Source organism: Parasteatoda tepidariorum, chromosome 8, assembly GCF_043381705.1.
Source record: "Parasteatoda tepidariorum isolate YZ-2023 chromosome 8, CAS_Ptep_4.0, whole genome shotgun sequence".
Classification (NCBI taxonomy): Eukaryota; Metazoa; Arthropoda; class Arachnida; order Araneae; family Theridiidae; genus Parasteatoda; species Parasteatoda tepidariorum.
Window position 1 is genome coordinate 29,095,193 of NC_092211.1, and position 20,669 is coordinate 29,115,861.

Sequence of the window (20,669 nt, forward strand, 5' to 3'; positions counted from 1 at the left end):
TAATTATAGCCGAAATTTTAACCTTTTTAAAGAGATATCAGTTTTAGAAATTTTATCTTAAGATTTTACACTATAGCACATTTCTAATAGATTTAATGAATTACATGTCATTTATTTGAATTCAAATTTATTTTAAGGACTCAGTATTTACTAAAAAGATGTAATTTTTTTTAGAAAAAAAAGTTGTTATATGGATTTGAATGATTGTTTTGAATTCTTAGAATTTTGTGCATTTGCAATGTACTTAAGTTAGTAGCGAGCGAAGCGAGCTTGGTTTGCGGAGCAAACCATATAACATTGCGTAGCAATTTTCGGGGGTTGGCGAGAGTTAGCGAGCAGGGGGCACAGCCCACTAGTTTATATTTTTAATGCTTCAAATTTTTCAGATTATCAAAATATATTTATTTCTGTGGGAAAAAAGAGAATATTTTTTGTTTAGATTGCGCAACTAATTACGATTTTAAAGTTTATGATTTATTAGATATTTATTATATCCGTTTTTTATTGCTTTAACATATTTATCAATTTTATTATTGATTTGATATAGGAAACAGGAAAATATTTATAATTTTAGTGGCTTAAAATCGATTAGAATATTAAAATACATTTATTTGCGTATAGCAGAAGAAAATACTTTTATTTAGACTGTACAATTTTGCAGCTCAAAATAGTAGTGGCAAGTTATTACTTAAGGGTGCTATGATCTTTATCAAGTATCTACATATTTTAAATAAGTTAGTGAAAAATTCAATAATTTTTAAAAAAAAATCTACACTGAGAAAAAAAGTATGATCAAAGCTTCTAGAATGGCAAAATTAACCGTGTTTCTGGCTCTATGAGACCACCAAAAGCTCGGTCAGTAATTTTTATCGATGCGCTTTGATAATGATTTTGGTAAAATTAGCAATAAAATACAATTTTATAATGCTTAATACAATTTGACAAATGTGGTAAAATTTGTTAAGTTCATCATGACATTCTAAGGTGTCATAAGGATTAGAGCATTGCATAAAAACCATTAATTCGATTAAAATCATTTGTTTTGTATTTTTTACCAAATGTGTGTTCATAAGAACTATAGTTTTTAAAACCATAATTTCAGAAAAAAACGGAACATAACAGAAAATTACCGAAAGGAATAGTTTAAATATAGCATATTTTGCTTTTATTAAACAGAATTAGGTTGTTTTTTTTACTAAAAATGTCATTACTTTTCAGTATGTAAATTTTTCCAAAATTTTTTCTCCATGTATCATGTTTTGAACTCCATGTTCCATGGAGTTCAAAACATGAAACATGATACCATTGAACTCCATGCATGCTCCTTGTTCATGTTTTCTCCATGTATCATCACTGAAGTACGGTGAAACTTTTTTTTTAATAAAATGACTAATTTAAATACGATATTTTTATGTAAATATTTTAAAAAAGTAAACTTATTTGTTGAATTTATCTATTTCTATATTACAAATATTTATTTAAACGAAAGGAACAAAATTATACATAATTTCCTATTTGTTACATGAATCCATATTTACTACATTTTGTTTTTCAGCTTTTAGCGTGATATATTTCTTTGCTTTAAAGCAAAGATGTCGTAAATTTTTATTGCCTTCTTTATGCAAAGAAAAAAATAAAAACATGAATTTTAGTGATTATGTTTTACCAAACAAGACCTAATTATATAATGGATTTTTCCTTTTTAACACCTCAGGGTATTTACTCTACGTCATTCGAAATACAAAATGTCTCCCTTGGGCAGAAATGCGACATTTATTTTTGAAAAAGAGCAAACAATATTTATGTCATAGAGCTTTGAAAAAAATATGGTCAAAACTACCAGAAAATGGTAAAATTTGAGGTGTTGTTGTCTTTATGGGAACACAAAAGCTTGGTAACTTTTACGGAAGAACTTTGGTAATGATTTTGGCAAATTAACAAAATCATATGGTTTTATCACATGTGATAAAATTAGGTAAATGTTGTAACTAGGGAAATAGGGTCTCAATAGCTTGGACACGAGAATGGCCTAAGAGTATTTTAAAAAAGTCGCAATTTTAAAAATTGATTTCTCATGAACTATTTCACTCAAATTTTGTATTTCGCATGTAAAATTACATTCTTTGAAATGATGCAAAAAGTTGCAAAACTTGCAGTTTAAAATGTTTTAGACTATTATATTATAAAATAATAAAATATAATAAATATTTAGTAAAATGTGCAAAATGTGCAAAAAGTGAAATTAGCATTAATAAGTTTTAAACTTTGGACCACCAAACTATGACCCACTAATCCCATACCAAACTATTCGGACCAAAATTCCTATATTGCTGCTACCCCATAATTTGGGGGTCAGAAATCCGAATCGATCTAAAAAATGATATGTTTATTCAGAGAAATTTCTCTTTGTGTCGGACATCAAAAATTAAAACATTGTTCCTCCTAATTCTAATTAGATAGCATATTTGCGGTCATCCCTTCCAACCATTAGGATTGAATCTTAGAACGTCATGATCCGATCATTAGATCAAAAATTATCCAGTGTGGTTCATTTTTTGTGCACTGTTCATAGAATAAAGCAAAGGAAAACATCAATACTAAAAAGGATAAGGTATCGATCTTCAGAAGAATATAGAGAAAAATTAATATATATATAACATAAAAAGCTTCAATTAATCCTTGTATGTAATTCCTTTTCCGTAAATCCTTTCTTTAAAGTATTATTCTAATCGAAACACTTTTTCACACTTTTAAATTTACATCCTGTCCTTAAATCTATTAAAAGTAACAGCATTAATTAAAAGTAAGACATTTTCCCCATTTCTCATTGTGGGAATCACTCGGCCTATTTGATAAACCAATTAAAATTACTAAGATTTCTTTTTTTTTCTCCCTAAATCGAAGCGTTTTACTGATTTTCTTTGCAAGATTTTACCTAACATTTAAGCTGGAGGACGATGAAATTGTGGCTCATTCTCTCACGTCATATATCTCAAAATGATTAAATAAAATAAATATGTTTGCTCTCTTTAAGGTTCTGTGCCTGTTTGTTCTGCTCATACGTCCATGACTGCAAACCTTAGAAGCCTAGCAGGATTATGAGACCAAAGTGTCCATTTTTGATTAAGGTAAAAATAAAATACTGAAATCTTAAAATTCAGAATAACGACCACTGTGTCATTTTTCAAAATTGAAATAAAAGTACTGCAGTTTTGAACTTCAGAATAACGACCACTGTGTCAATTTTTTTTAAAATTTAGTTTTCTAACAAAATAAACAATACTGAAGTAAAAGCTTCAGATTAAAACTTCTCCTTTAACAAAATGTCAACTTGTTATGTTTATGAATATTTGAGTTTTAAAATGTTAATACTTTTTTTTGCATCTAGAATACTTTCTTAAATTTTGTTATTATGAAAAATAATACTTTAGTGAGATCTTCAACCGAAGGACTTAGAAATGAACTGACAAAGAGTCAGGGAAACTATTTGAATTTTTTAAAATTATATATATAAGCAGGCCTGCTTACCTGCTTTCTACTTTCCTGCTTACTAAATTTTTTTAGCAGAGAATTATGTGCTAAATTTGTAATATAGTGTTAAATTTTTATCTTGTTGATTTAAATATGTTTTTTGTAATTCACACTATTTTTATATATTGATCGTAATGTGAGACTACGAGTTTTATTCTTTTCATTTCATTTGTGCTTCTATCACAGGGAAAATTTTGCAAATAGATAATAATTTTTAAAATTTTTGGATTGTAATTATAATTTTTCTGGGATGGGGGATGTAACATAAAAAGTTTCAATTAATCTTTTTATGTTATTCATTTTTTGTAAATCCTTTTCCTAAATTATTATTCAAATCGAAACACTTTCTCACTCTTTTAAATTCACACCCTGTCCTTAAATCTGTTTTTGGCTCAAGCATGCATTAATTAAAAGTAAGCCATTTTTCCCTTTGCTCTTTGTGGGAATCGCTCGACCTATTTGATAAACCAATTATAATTACTAAGATTTCCCTTTTTCCCTAAATCGAAGCATTTTACGGATTTTCTTTGCAAGATTTTCCCTAACATTTAAACTGGAGCATGATGAAATTGCGGCTCATTCTGTCTTGTCATATTATATATATACATAGTAAAGACTTTCAAACTGATTATATATTAATATGATGCAAATAAATAATTCACGACCTAATGCCTGCTTAAAACTAGTTAAATGGGTTGTCTGACGTAATTAATGTAATAAATTATATTTTAGTTTAAAGCAGGGAAAGGAAATTTTCTCTAAACGATGCAAACACGACCTATTATTGAAAAGATAACTTAATTAAAGCTGAAACTTTCTTTACGAAGAAAAATTCATTAACCACAAACCTCTCATAACTTTTCGTCAAAACTGTAATCCAAGGTAGCTAATTCAACGTAGAGTTTTATTAAAGGACACATGCACCGAATAATGAAGAAACTAAATTAAAACCGCTTTTATATTTAATCGAATAATTTGAGAAACTTCAACGAAAATTTAAAGTTCGTCTTCATTCATCTTCTATTGATTAATGTCTCAGGCTTAAAGAAGACTGCTATCCATTGTTAACTGATTTTATTTTTAATATCGTCAGCTTTAGAAATCATTTATGGATTATGTTTTACATTTCACGGTAAAATTTAAGTGATCTATCTTTGAAACTTAGACATTGATGGAGATAAAATTAAAGTATTGAGCTATAAATTTAAAGAAGAATAGTAAGTTTTATATTTATTGAATATTAATGCTCAATAATAGCTCTGTATTGTAATGAGTTGTAATGTGCTCATTATTTATAGCACTGTTAGCTTTCAATATTATTTTAAAACTTAATTGCGTTTTAAGATTGAAAGTGAATATATTTCTTTTTTTAAAAAAAAGTTTGTTTTCTTTATTAGTATTAATAATTGAATACAGTTTTATCATTGATCTTACACTGAGGAAAAACGTATGGTCAAAACTACCAGAATATTATATAAAATTTGAGTACAGGTAAAATTGACCGTGTTTCTGGCTGTATTGGAACACAGAAAGGCTCGGTAATTTCTAACAAAGCGCTTTGATTATGATTTTGGAAAACCTAATTATAAAATGTGGTTTCAAAATGCGTGATAAAATTTGGTAAATGTGGCTAAATTTATCATAATTTTGTCATGATACTCAGTGTGTGGTAATGTGAACTATAGTTTTCAAAACCGCAATTCTGGTGTACTGTCAAAAAATTCGGTAAATCTTTAACCAGTATTCGGTGCAAAGTTTCTCATTATTCCAAAGTTTAGTTAAATGAAAAATCATTTTATTTAAGTTGCATCATAAATTGTGAAGTATGATCAAGAAATGCTTCCTTGGTGCAACTGACTGCACCAAAATTTGTAAAAAGACACAAAACTTAAACGGTGACGGTAAATTGAACGATATTTGTTTACGACGCCATGTTTTCTTTACAACTCGGTCTCGGTATATCGGGACGAATAAATGCATTTTGTTTTAAGGTTCTACTTATTTAGGTAGATAAATCGCTTATTTGCTTTAATTAAAGTTCGTTTCTTTTATATTGCCTTTTTAAATTTGGTTGGCGGTATAAGATGGTTAGAGGTAAAATAACTTTTTACGGTAAATAGTTTATTTACGGTAAACAACTACCTTGGCCTGCATTTGAAATACTTAATAATGGTGTTCCCCTGATTTTATAGAAGAAAAAAAAGAAAGAATGAAATTAGATGTTTTGTTTCTTCAAAACACCCACTTTTGGTGCAACCGTCTACCGATAAACACCAAAATATAATAAAATTGAGCTCCATTTTATGTAGCTGGCAAACCAATATAAGTTTTTGGTGCAACATGGCTCGGAATTTTTAACGGTGCAAACCGTTGCTATGTGAGCGAAAAAATTATCAAATGAATGGCTTAAATACCGTACATTTACATTTTGGTTATTAATATCAGAATTATGCTTTTTTTCCCTAACAGAAGTGTAATTATCATACAGTTCGGTAATTGTATTAGAATTTTTCCTCCGTACAGAAATGCAATTTTTAGATGTTCTAGAAGTTAAAATGAAGCTACTGCTTATGCAAAGAGGAAAAAATAGATTCCACCAGGAAGTTTAGACGAAAAAAAAAATGAAAGACTGAAAAATTAAGAGTTCATTAATATTTTAAAAATACACCTTTCATTCATAAACTAAAATATTCTAGGAATTTTAATTTGCTGACTTTTCTTTTAAACATTAATTAAAATATTAATTGCAATATCATTTTGAATATTATTTTAAATATTAATCTAAATATCAATTTTAGGTTTAATAAAACAACTTTATCTATCTTCATACCTTTCAAATAGTGATCCAATATAAATATTTTAAAAAGTTAACTCAAAATGAAATTTGTGTTATTTTACGTCTATAAGTTATCTTCACATTAAAAAAACCCTTTTAGCTACTGTCTATTTAATTCAAAACATTTGGAATAAATATAATTAAAATAATTTTTTCCAAGTTGTGTATGTCAATAAATTGTGAAACCTAACCTAAAATATTGTTTCCTTAACTCTCGAGCATTCATTATCATAATTATACATATTTACGAAGCAATACCAAAGCTTAAGAACATATTAAATTTCAGAGCTACTGTCACAATTTGGCTTGTAACTCGATGAAATTGATTACAGCTATCCTCTTTCCATTAAATGTAATGCAGAGAGTTGCATAATTGTACCCCTGGCAAATTTTCTGCGTCGGCGTAGTGAATAACTGTTCCCACATGCCCTTAGGCACATTAATGTTCATACATAATAATTCCATCTACCTCGTTTTTTCCAGGAAAAAATAACAGAAATAAGAATAATCTAGGGACTTTGCTGGGGAAAATTTAGGGATAATGTGTAGCAGGTGTTTAGTAGGAGAATGTAAAAGTTGCTGTTTTGACATTTCTTGGTAAATATAAATGAGGAGAATACGATGCCTTTTACTAGATTAGTTTAAGTCATGAAACGTAATAAATCAAAAACTGGGTAAAATATTTTCGTAACAGAGTAAATAGTGATTTTCAAGCAATTATTATTTACTAAATTTAGAGTTATTTGGTCATTGTAGATGTATTTTATTTTATTTTATAACCAGCGTTGAACAACCGATCTATTTTCGAGTTTACGACTATCAAACCGTGGCATTGTAAATTAGAATTTAATCCAGAAGACAAATGAACTCTAGGATCAAGCATTGGGACCAATTAACCTTCGTGGAGGATTTTTTTTTGATGTAACTAATCTGCATTTTCGTTACATGGAGAGGAAAACGACGTAATCCTCTCACAGTTAAGGTCTTGTTTCTAAGGACAGGTCGGCGTTACAAAACGTCAGCTTGAAATGAGTGCTAGCCCCTGATTGGTCAATTGGTGAGTTAGACAGCATACGTCATCGAAAGCTCAGATAGAACGTCAGACTGACGTTCGAATCAACTGCAGTTGGATTACAACGTAACGTTAACGACAGAAGCAATGGCGGACATCATCTAACAGAGCATTGAAATCAGTCAAGATTTTGATTTTAACATTAAACATAGTTTCTTCTTCCTCTTTATTTAGATCAGCTATAATGTGTTTTTTCTTGGACAAAGTCACTATTTGTTCTCTAAAGCACTAGTCGACAATAACAAAATCAATACAAATTCAAAATAAATATTTGTTTACGTTATTAACGCATGCTCAATGCTAGTTAATGTCAACGTTGGACAGACTGCTCATGCTGAGCTAACAAAACAGAATTTTGTTTGCGTCGGGGTAACGCCAACTTAACGCTGACGCCCAGATAAGGCGCTTGTCCTAAGAAACCATACCTTTAGCCAGATGGCAAGGGGATTCTAACCCTTGATCCACCTATCACTGAGGACATTTTACATCATCACCGTGGTCGATGAAGGTAGAGAACAGAATTCGTCTAAACCATCCACTGCTGGGATTCGAACTTGGACCATCTCATCAGAATGCGAACGCTCTATCTCCTAAGTCACAGTGGTTCATATAGATGTATTTATACAGATTAATCTTATGACACTAGATTTTAAAATTTACAGAAAATAACGTTTTATTTATTGTAATATAGTTAATATTATTTTCCGAAATTAGAATAGATCTTTAAAGTGAAATACTTTCCAGTTCTAAAATAAAGTATTTTTGTTTTAAAAGCTGAACAATAAAATTGAGCTTTATTTGAATAAATGGAAAATAAATTTAGAAAAAAACAAAAAGATAAATTTCAATTAAATAATTTTTTTCAATTTCTTTACTCATCGGATTAATTGTTAAACTTTAAGTTACAGTTACATTTAAATTTTGAGCGTCACAGTTTTAATTTAAGTTACTATAGAATTATTAATCCATTAAAAGTATAAAAAAACGGAATAAAACAATAACGAAGATCAAATTTTTAAATACATACAATAAGCTAAAATGGAAAAAATGCTAAAAGCAGCATGAAACCGAAATTGCCTTTAGTGCACTATTTAAATTAACATTGGAGAATTTAAATAAAAACCAAATGAAATTTCAAAAATAAGCATGTCAGCAAAAACAATACTGTTACACTGTTATGGAAGTGTGGGGCGGGAGAGCTGTATTTAGTACACGGTCGTGGTTGCTCCTATGTTGCCTTTAGCAGTCGAGTGTATGTCGGCCGACGTTGTGTTTAATCGAGACTGAGTAGCAACAGCACGATGGGGTGGATAATGATGCAGTCACAAGTAGTAAGTCAACTGTTCAATGTGGACCATCCATCGAAGTAGGTGGGTTCAAATCGAAGTGGGCGTAACTGGCAAGGTAGGTGTGTTCACATCACGTCCGAAGGTCACCAATGTGGGGCGAGGAGCTATCGACAATGCCAACCGTAATCTATGAAAAGGTACTCCATCATAGAATCGTGTTAACACGTCTTATATACTTGTGAATTAGAATAGTATTTTGTAGTGGTAGATACCCTACAGAAGTATTGTTTTTGCTGACATGCTAATTTTTGAAATTTCATTCGGTTTTTACTTAAATTCTCCAATATTAATTTAAATTGTAAGCTTGTCAGCAAAAACAGTACTGCTATACTGTTACTGAAGTACTGTTTTTGCTGAAGCAAAAACAGCAAAAACAGTACTGTTATACTGTTACTGAAGTACTGTTTTTGCTGACATGCTTATTTTTGAAATTTCATTTTGTTCTTTATTAAAGTTTTCTATTATTAATTTAAATTGTATAGAATTATTAATTAATGATATACTTAATCAAATTTACCTCCACCAATCCTTGGAGTATTCTTACTATCATGACTACACTTTCATGAATTTCTGCAGTTTTTGGAATTAATAAATTTAAAAATGACGTAGCGCAAATGGCGGCGCCAAATAATCTAAAAAAGAAATATAATTTCATGAATCCAACGTTTTTTTTTACAAGTAACATAAAACAGTTTTAATGTACTATGTTGTTGTAATATGAATCTATTTTGTTATAATATGAATCTATTTATGTATTAATACATACTTATTAGCGGGGTACTTTGTCGCCATAAATCCTCCTGGAATTTGAGTGATTAAATAACCCCAAAAAAATGAAGAATCAAGTAAACCAATAGTCCCGGCAGTCCAATTAAATTCCGGGGGCTGAAAAATAAAAATATTAATTATATTTTACAATAAAATTAATTATATTTAATTATTTGTTTGCTCACTTTAGTTACTATCATAAAGCCTAATATACTAGAATGAATTAAACAAAAAAAAGTTTAGGAAAATTTTTTCAATGTCATTAATTTGAAATATCTATTATAGAGTTAAATCTATATTTTTACAATTATATATATTTTTTAGATGCCCATTTTCTTACTTAGTCATGAATGTTTGAAATAAATAAATGAATTAAGAAAGAATTTGCGGAAATTCATTATCAGTTTCAAACATCATATCTTTTAGTGTTAAAACTCTAGTGGCATATCTTCAATAGTTTTCTAAAATGTTCATAATTGAAAACTTGCACAGAGTTATGATATCTATACAAAGGGTTCTGTAATGATTTCCTTTGATACAAAGATGTTCCAATAGAATAGTGTTCCAATTTCATCGTTGTTCAATTTGAGATAAAGAGACTGGAACTTAAATAAATTTATTGTTTTATTTATTTTATCTGATTTACGGTGTCTACTTTTTCCGACGAGGAATCCTGTATTAAAATAAGGAAAAATTATTTGTATGATCATGAAAGTCCATTTTTAAAGTAATAATATTTAATTCAACTCCACACAGCCCCAATAAGGAGTATCCGCGGAACACTGCAATCTAGCAAAGCTCTTCTGTGTCTTATCAGTACAAGTAAACGAGCAGATTGTGATGAACAAAGGAGGCCATTAACTGAAGTAATCACCGAGAGTGACTCTGGGTTGTACGGGTGCAAATGTGCAGATGTAAAGATATACTGTTTACAGAGCTCTAAGCTACAACTGAAGAATGTTCCATAATATAAATTTACAGAGGTTACATGCCCTATAGGGCTTGAAAATAAAATCTGGAGCATAATTTATGAACCTGAATTGTAAATGAATGTGTCCGGATGTAAAGAGGAAACATAACATCTCGTCTACATCTTTAATTAAGCGGTTAAAAAGTCAGTTAATTTTTTTTAATAAGTTAAGTTTTTGTTTTAATAAGGACTACATACGTATTTTTAGAAAATTTGAAAATGAAATAAACAAAAAGGCTTGCAATATGTGTTGCATTTAATATTTAAGTGAGGAAAAAAACCCCCAAAGAGAAGCATTCTGAAAATCTGACCAATTAAAAAAGTTGAGGGGTCCAAACTTTACATTATGGGGGAACACGAACAATCTCTTAGTTGTTCAAACTTCCTACAGTTCTCCTTATCAAATTATTGGGGCCATATTTCCCAAAGTGCAACTATAATTTGAGGGTAAAACTCCAAATACACAGATAAAAAATTGTTTTTACTCAGTATAGTATGTTTTTGCTTCTGAGTTCGTATCATTTTTACAAATTAATTAACATATTTAAAGTCACTGCTTTAAACCATTAAAATTGAGTCCTATTACGTAAAAATCCGATAATTGTGGATAAAAAGATATTCAAGATTTTTCATTTATTTTTTGTGCACTGTACATTTAATAAATTACGCTTAGAATCTGCAATTAATGTTTTACATTTAATCACTTTTAAACATTATTATTTGTGAAAGTACCTTTAAAATATAGCGTTTGTTACGTTGTAAGTATGTCTTCATGACTTCAGCCTCTTATAGGTATCACTCCAGTTTAACTTTTAATTATAGGCAATTTAATTACTTTAAAACTATTTACATTTTCACAGTGGTCAGTTTCCACATATATACAACTAGTGTTGAAAAGCTGAGTTAAAACTTTTAAATTTGCTTAAATAAACAATTCAAAGATATCTATCATAAAAAAGAAACATTTATTATGTTCCTAAAGCGAAACACATCTTATAAGTGGTGGAACAAAACAAAGACTGAACTAACTAAATTTTTAACTAGAATTCCATAAAAGATTAAAAATTGAGAAAATGATATGATAATCGATATAAGAAATGTTAAGAAATAATTCTTTAAAGTATGAGAATGATTGCTTTCTGATGCAATACTTTACGACTAACATAATATTGCTGGAGTTTTATCTAACTCATTTCATAACAGTGTTTAGAATCACGTATTGATATCAACACTTAAACCCATATTTAACCTCAGAAATGTTTGCAAATGTACTTTTAAAAGTATGTTTCACAAACTGATGTTAATTTCAAAAATTTTAAAGCATAATAAACAAATTTTTTTCACTTTAAATTTAATGCGCACTGCGTTAGGTTACAAATATTAATCTAAGAAAAATCTTGTTGCATAAAAAATACTTACACTTCCCTCTTCTGAAGGCTCAACCATTTTAACTACAGCAACACCTAAGTTGCATCGAATACCAAAACTTATGACAAAACCTAGAGAACTCATTAAAGCGATACTGTAGCGTTTAGACATATTTTTACAACAAGGACAATTGGGTTCCATAAAGGCTCTACTCTGGTGTATTTTCTTTGGAGTTAAATCCTCATAATATTCATTGCCTAAATCATCGTCACTGGCGAAGCCCTTCTCATCATCTTTCTTTTTTGGCAGACTACTGCAATTAAATAAAAATCATCAATTAAAAAATTACAATCATAATATGCAACAATCCAAAGCATAGGTAGAAATTTACTAAAACATAGTACATTCTGATTTTCCTTCAAAACTGGAACATTCATTTAGGGAAAATGGCACATTCCAATGAAAAAAAAATTTTTTTTGGATTTTTTATACAGTAACTAAAATAAAAATTGTTAGCAAATTTTGTAAATATTTTAGCTTAAACTTGAAATATGTGACAGTTTAAAGGAATTAATATTGATATATATCGCTAAATTTAAGTGAAAAATACAGCAATTATTCCTTATAATCTTAAATTTTAACATAAATTCTCTGGATTTTTCCTTCAAAATGTATCAACCAATCAACACTCAGAAAAAGTTTGTTCAGAGAATTAGCTTAATATTTAGGATTAATTTAAAAAATTTTAAGTTAATTAATTAAACGTCCCATTTTCATGCCCTGGTGGCTCAGGGGATAGAGCGTTCGCCTCCCATTGATGCGATCCAGTTTCGAAACCCAGCGGTGACTGGTTGATACAAATTCTGCTTCCGGTTTGCCAGACCACGGTGCTGACGTAAATTATCTTCAGCGGTAGACAGGTCATGGGTTTGAACCATTTTAAGTGACCTTAAAGTAAACCCTTAAGTAACTGCTTGAAGTCAGGCTGACAGTGGGAGATTTCGTGGTTTTTCTCTCCAAGTAACGCAAATGCGGGTCAGATACATCAAAAAGTCTTCCACAAAGACTAATTTTTGGAAAAACTTGATGCAGCAGTTTTCCTGTTTTTTTAGATTGGGTTCAAAATTACAAGCTTGCGGGATTTAACATTGACAGTCATAACCTCAGAATTAGGTCGGCTATTCAATGGCAGTTACAAATAAAAAATATAATGTTCTTTTTCAATATAATTTTAAACACTTATTTTTCCGATTTACAACGAACTTGTTTTGGGCTAAACATCATAATCAAAATTTTTTAAACGAAAATCATCAGTGTAAGATAATATTAAAGTGCAATATGCTGAAGTAATTCATTCAACATGATTGCATGAAATGATCAAATTTTCAATAAAATTGCTACAAAAACTCCATATAAAAATAACAGCAATGTTAGTTAAAACAGTCCTGTCAACAAATAATTAATAAATAATTTAAAGTTTTTTATAAAGTTGTATTTGTATTTATTTTTAAAGCAACTAGTTTCATATATCACGAATTTTAATAAATTATAATTTAAATCTCTCTGTAATACTGATGGAAAAGGAAATAAAAAAAATTATAAATTTAACATTCTGAGACGAAGCATTTTATCGAATTCCATAAACCAAACTTTTTTTATGGTTACTTTGGGCGTGTATTACAATTTAATATTTTCCTAATACCTAGCTGAAACCATCATAAATTGCAAGAAAATAACTTAGAAAAATATTTAGCCAGCTTTTTCAACTTTTAGATCATCTAGAATGTTTTTATATGAGATTTTATGAGTTTTCTTATATCAAGTTCATCCTCAAGCGGTTTAATATAAGTATATTTATGAGGCTGGTGAAAATTAATATCATGATTATTAACTTTCCATGTTTGTGTTTAGTAATGCGTTCATATATTTTCTAGATGATTATTATAAACAATGAAACTAATATCTATTTTTGCATTAAGCACGTTGCATTGAATAGGCGTATATATTTTTAGAGTTACAATGTTACAAAACACAAAAATAAGCATTTTAATTCCAATATTTTAAACTAAGAATTATGAAATAACATTTACAATAAAACATTATTAATATAAAGAATAGAAAAAAGAGTAAATTTTAATTTCATAACAAAAAAGAAATGTAAAAAAATGTCATTAAAATATACTTTTCTGTAATTTTAAATAATTTTGGAATTTTTAAATAATTTCGTGAATTTTAAATAACATAATTTTTGCGCTAAAAAATAATATTTTAATTAGTTTTTAAAATGGGTTAAAATATTCTTTTTAAGAAGTAAGTGCATAAAGAAAGAATGGATCATTTTTAAGAGTTTCTGTCGTATAGTATTACGTATAGTAAGTATTTTTTTTTTATAACCGTCGTTGAACAGCCGACCCAATTTTATGGGTTTACGACTACTAACGTTCAACTCCGTAGCCTTGTAATTTTGAACCAATCCAGAAGACAAGGAAACTCCTGGATCAGTACCCCCAGAGGTATAGATTTGTTGTGGGAACATGGAGGACTTTGAGACTCGACAGATTTAACGTGCATCAGTCACCATTTACTACACGGGGAGTCTTCGGCCGGCGAGGATCGAACCCACGACCTCTTGGATATGGGCCCAGCACCCTACCGACCAGGCTATCCCGGCCCATGTATAGTAAGTATTGTAAGCCGTATAGTATTACGCCGTATAGTATGTCGTATAGTAACTGTTACGCATAGTTTTACGTACAGAGTGTTATGAAGATATGCATAGACATAGGAAAAATTTTAATTTTATTTATACATAATAGCACTTACAAGAGGTGTGTAGCTCTACTTATGAAGGTGTACGCAGGTAGTAATGAGGTGTGTAGTTATGAAAAAGTGAGCAGATGTAATATACTAAGACTTACAATGAGTTAAGAAGAGGTATGTGTGGTAGAAAAAATTTAATTTTAATTTTATTGTAACATACTAACACGCACATAGAGTTGCGAGGACGTGTCTAGTGGCAGGAAAATCCTTAATTTTATTGTAGTATACTAACGCGTGCATAAAGAAACTATACTTTTACCGACCTCATATTTTAACATTGTTAAGAAATGCTGCCGTGAAGTAGGCATGTAAGTATAAAACATAGCATTACGTACATAACGCTATAAATATGTACGTAGCTATAGGAAGAATTTAAATTTTATTGAAATATACTAACACGTACAAAAAGTTGTGAAGAGGTGTGTAAGGGCCTGAAAAAGTTTAATTTTGTTGTAACATATTTAAAAGTACATAGCATTGCGAAGACGTGTTTAGAGACAGGTAAAACTTTAATTTTATTGAAACATACTCAAAAGTACATACAGTTGCGAAGACATGTTTAGAGGCAGGTAAAACTTTAATTTTATTGTAACATACTATTACGTGCATAGAAGAACTATACTTTTATTGACATATATTACATTACATTATTATTATTACATACATTATTACGAGTTGTTACCATGAAGTATGCATATATGTATGAAACATAGCATTACGTACATAGCGTTATGAAAAAGTGCGTAGATATTGGAAAAATTTTATTTTTATTGAAACATAATAACACGCACATACCGTTATGAAGAGGTGTGAAAAAGTAGGAAAAACTTCTAATTTTGTCGAAGCATCCTAACACATTATACATAATTATAACATAATTATAAAGAGGTGGGGAAAGCTTGAAATCGCGTACATGGAGTACATAAGGTACGCAGTGGTAATAAGAACTGTAGTCTTTTTAAATATATTTTAGAACGATTTTAACTACAGCAATTTAGACATTTATCGGTAAACTTTAACTACTGTAAATTTAAGCCTTTATAGATAGATTTTAGCTAATGCAATATAAAATCTTTTTAGATAATTTAAACTAATGAAAACTGAGACAATTTTATCAGATTTTCAAATTGTAAGTCCTTATAAGATCCTGATTAAAAAAATAGTTTCATCAATTAAGAAACAGTAATCTGAATAAGATTACTTCTTCTTTTAACTTAGACTGCATTTGTTTGCATAGAAAGTTATAAAAACTCATATATACTTGGCATAGATAAATCAGTTTACGGAACATAGGTAAGTCCTGTTAAACAAACTAGTTTACTTATTTTAAAACATACAATTAAAATAACGTAGTTCCTCAGCAGTCTGCCAAAGAGGGTTAAGGGAGGTTCAGGTTCCTTAATTTGAAGACTAATTGGCGTAATGGTGGCAACTTAGTTAAAATCGGATGCCTTTTCTTCCTATACTAATTTAGTACCCTAGGTGAGCATCGAGGCACCACCGGGTATCGAATCTTTACAAGGAATGCTCAGTGCTTTAGAACATAGAAATAATATTTAGATTCATCCTCCTTCCTTCAATTTATATGATAAATAAATTACTTACTTTGATTAAAAGTTACAAACTTTTTTCTTTTTATCTTATAACCAACTTATTATAAAAGTAAATTAAACTTATTTATTACAAATTGTAAACAAAACGCTTACTTCCTTATAAATAAATGTCACACCTCGACATTTTAAAATGAAATATAACGCTTCTTTTATTTATCAACTCTGATAGTTTTCCTATTTTTACTTCAAAAGTGCTTTATTTTTAAACTAAACATTTATTTTAAGTTTATCAAAGTAAGCCTTTATTTTTAAAAATTTAAACGTCTATAAAAAATTTCATTAAAAAATTAATTCAATATTTTTGTAAATGTTCATCGTGTAAAAAAGGCTTATTGAAATCAAATATATTTTAATAAATAATTGGGTCACAATTTAAACTGTCCGTTCCCTATTTTATTTTTTTAAAAATTTGAAATTGAAGCAGAACTAGTCATAAGCACTCAGAGAATTTTGATCTTTTCAAATAATTTGAAAGTAAGTGCCATTTTATAAAGTTGCTTACATTTCCGGAAGATATATGATACAGTGCAGTATTTTGAGGGGTGGCTTTGTGCCATATTTGCTTTTAACGCATTTTTGACATAAAGAGAGAAGGTTCTTTAAATTAGATTTACATTCGTCGAGGACAGGGCCAATTTCGAGAGATCATATTCGTTTCCGGCAAAGGCTAAAATTTCTCGTCGTCATGGCAACGGAAGCAGCAGATTTGAGGCATTTTAAATCTTTTCAGTGAATCACATCGGATCAAATACTCATCATTTTGAAAGAGAGTAGTTCAGTTTCGAGCTTATTTGCAATTTTCAATTTCTGTAAAGTTTATCTGCGTTATTAATGCATCATAGAAAAGCAAAACATATAAATATTGAAGGAAAAATATGTAAAATCTTGAAATAACTAGTGAAATAGTTGTTTTATACAGTGGTTGCAGTTATGATTATAAAAATACAAAAAAAGAAAAGAATTAGAAGCTTTAACCGGTGAATATGCTAAATGCTATATCTAATTATTATAAATTTTGTACATGTTGTTCGTACATAATTGACAGTACAAATTGATTGAATTTTAATGAAATATAATTCAAAGTTTTTGTTTGCTATTTTTCATACTTTTCCAACATAATTAATGATATTTCAATTTTTAAATCTACATACACTGGTGGACAAAAGTAAGAGATGGAAAGCATTTTTGCACATTCATTTGCACATGCAAGATACCCGCACACAGCTCCATTTGTTTGACAATGGTTCCGTGAATGCCCAGAGGTACAGGCAGGAGGTCCTAGAGTCTTATGTGCGTCTTTTCACGGGCGCTGTTGGCCCTGAGTTAATTTTTATGGACGACAATGCGCAACCACATAGGGCTCTCATGGTTGATGAGTATCTGGAAAGCGAGGATATTCAACGAATGGATTGGCCAGCCAAATCCTCTGACTTGAATCCTATTGAACATGCTTGGGATGCTCTTGGGAGAGCTATTGCGATGTGCCAACCTCCCCCCAGAACCATTATGAGGTTAAAAATTGCTCTGGTAGAAGAATGGGAGGGTCTTCCACAAGTCCTCCTTAACTTCCTTATTAACAGCATGCATACTCGTTGCGCATGCTGTCTGTCAGGGGTGACCATACACCATACTAAAGGCAACACACACTGTACGAGCCTCACTTTTATTGTCATCTTTTTATCCTTAAGTTCAGACTACATTGGATTTATTGGCAATAGATCTTGCCAGTGAATGNCCTTAAGTTCAGACTACATTGGATTTATTGGCAATAGGTCTTGCCAGTGAATGGCATTTTCATTTTCGTTTTGCATACTTTATTATTATGGAATAAGCTATATCAATACCGAATTCCATTTATTTATATTCAGTATTTTTTGAGATATTTGGGAAAATGTCTTCCATCTCTTAATTTTCCACCAGTGTATTTTAATAGGAATAAGATAAAGATTTTAAGGAATTATGAATAATTTGAAATGATGTGACTACACTTAATTTGAAATTTTAATATACTTGTCAGAATAAAATAATTCACACAGCAAATTCTAGCAGCAACTGAGCAAATGCAAATTTCGCATAGTTCGACTTATTATAGCGGCATTTCAAAATTACAATCTACCCACGCGTTTTAGTTAAAGGGTATTTCTGAGCTAACTTAAGTTTTAAATTTGAAGCTTGAAATTAAGCATAGTTATTCATAAAATCACGAACTACTTTGAAATGATCCTACAATTTCTAGAAAACTTCTCCAACAAGTTAATATGCGTTTCTGGACGATATGTGATATCTTGAGGGGGGTTCTTAAATCTGAAATATCTTTAACTTACCTGCAAAACAAAGATGAGGAAAGGAAATTCTAAATTAGATTCGCATTCACTAGGGATAGGCTCAATTTTAGAGGCTTATTTTCATTTTCAGCTAAGACAAAATGTTCTGTTGTTATGGCAACAAATCTGCAGGATGCGATGAATTTCGCATCTTATCAGATGCTGTTTCTACAAATCAGCATTATTTTAAAAGATGAAGAAAGTAATTTTAGAGTTTAATTAAATAGCTCTTATTTATAAATAAGATTTAACTTGATGAAAATTTTACTTTATAATGAATTCCGATATTTTAAGAAATATCCTGTTTACAGTAATAATTGGTTCTGATATTTAATAGGGAAATAAATAGAGTAAGACAAAAAATGTAAATTAGTTTTTGATACATAATAAACAATAAAGATTTTAATACAAAAATGAGTTTTAAAAATTGCTTAATTTTTTAGGATCAGAAACTTTTCATTAAACTTTGTGTATTAAATATATTTGGAGATCATCACACTTCGCATATATCTAATATATACCTCATGCATATTTAACATGCTGTAACGTATCAAGCTATATTAAGAAACAGTTCCTTGTTTTATTAAAAGAACATTTATTTCACACCACAACAAATACAGTAACAAATATAAAGTACCCGTAACGGGATAGTTAAATATTATAAAACAACTAGAAAAAGTTCCCGTAACGGGATATATGAAAACTCACCCGTAACGGGATCGATAAAATATTATAAAACGAACTAGATAAACCCGTAGCGGGTTATATGAAAACTCAAATTCCAAAACGAACTAATCTCTAAGAAAACCAACAACTTTCTTGTTCTAAAAATGTCTTCTAATTTTATCGTCTGCTTTTAATTTTTTGCTTATCTCCAAACATGTTTATTTTATTTTATTCATGGTTTTGCTAACCCGTTATTTTTTAATATTTTTAGACTTCATAGTACAGATATTTAATATATATCTAGTAAAATATAGTTATTTAAATAATACGGCTACTCATAATATGAATATATGATAAACTTTCAAAAATGAGTTATTTTGTATAACTGAAAGTGTTGCAATGATCCTTGCTATATAATTCATAATTTTCCGGTTATTTAAAAATATGCTGCATTTAGAGTATTTACATATAGTTTGACAGTAAGTCTACTAAAAGTTCTGTAGAAAATTTTAAGCCTGGTTCTTATATTACCTTTGCATCAAGTTCTATATAACTTTGATTCATTTAATCTCATTCAATAATCATCCTTTAGAAAGTTGGCGGAATGCCAAAAATCATAATTTTAAGAACTGAAAGTGTGCCTTCCCACACAGTACTTAGTTCTTCAACCAAGTACTTAGTTCTTCAACCAAGTACTTAGTTCTTCAACCAAGTACTTAGTTCTTTAACTTAGTACCATTCAACCAAGCTCTTAACTTTGTTCGATTTACCTATCATTCAATGATCATCCTATAGGAAGTTGGCAGTTCGTCGAAATATAATTTTAAAACCTGAAAAATTGCGTCGGCATATAGTATTTAGTTAACTAGGAAAATTTTACATCTGGTTCTAAAATTAATTTTTGCCCCCAGGTTTTTATTATTATTTATAACCATCGTTGAACAGCCGACTCAATTTTCGGGTTTATGATTACTAATGTTCAAATGCGTAGCCATGTAATTTTGAGCCCAATCCAGAAGACAAGAGAACTCTTGAACCAAGTATTGGAAAAAATTTGCCTTCATGGAGGACTTTCTTCTGGAACTAGCCCGCATTTGCGTTGCATGGAGAGGAAGACCACGAGGACCTTCCGCGGTTAGTCTGATGGCAGGGGAACTCTAACCCATTATCTATCTACCGCTGAGGATATTTCACGTCAGCACAGTGGTCGGTGCGAACCGGGTGCGGAATTCGAATCAACCAGCTGTCTCTAGGATCGAATCCAGGGTGCCTCATTAGGAGGTGAGTGCTCTATCCCCTGAGCCGCCACGGCTATTGCACCAAGTTTTTTCTTTCTTTTTTTTAACCGTCGT

General features: G+C 29.9%; 1 protein-coding gene across 1 annotated transcript in view; it reads right to left on the reverse strand.

Moving 5' to 3' along the window:
- LOC107454468 (vesicular glutamate transporter 1-like) overlaps positions 1-20,669 on the reverse strand; it is a 184,148-nt gene that overhangs the window by 32,590 nt on the left and 130,889 nt on the right. The window contains exons 3-5 of the mRNA XM_043041473.2: positions 11,946-12,207; positions 9,555-9,673; positions 9,306-9,420 (exon numbers count right to left, since the gene is read on the reverse strand). Of these exons, the coding sequence (XP_042897407.2) occupies positions 9,306-9,420; positions 9,555-9,673; positions 11,946-12,207 (496 nt within the window). The remainder of the gene's footprint in view (positions 1-9,305; positions 9,421-9,554; positions 9,674-11,945; positions 12,208-20,669) is intronic.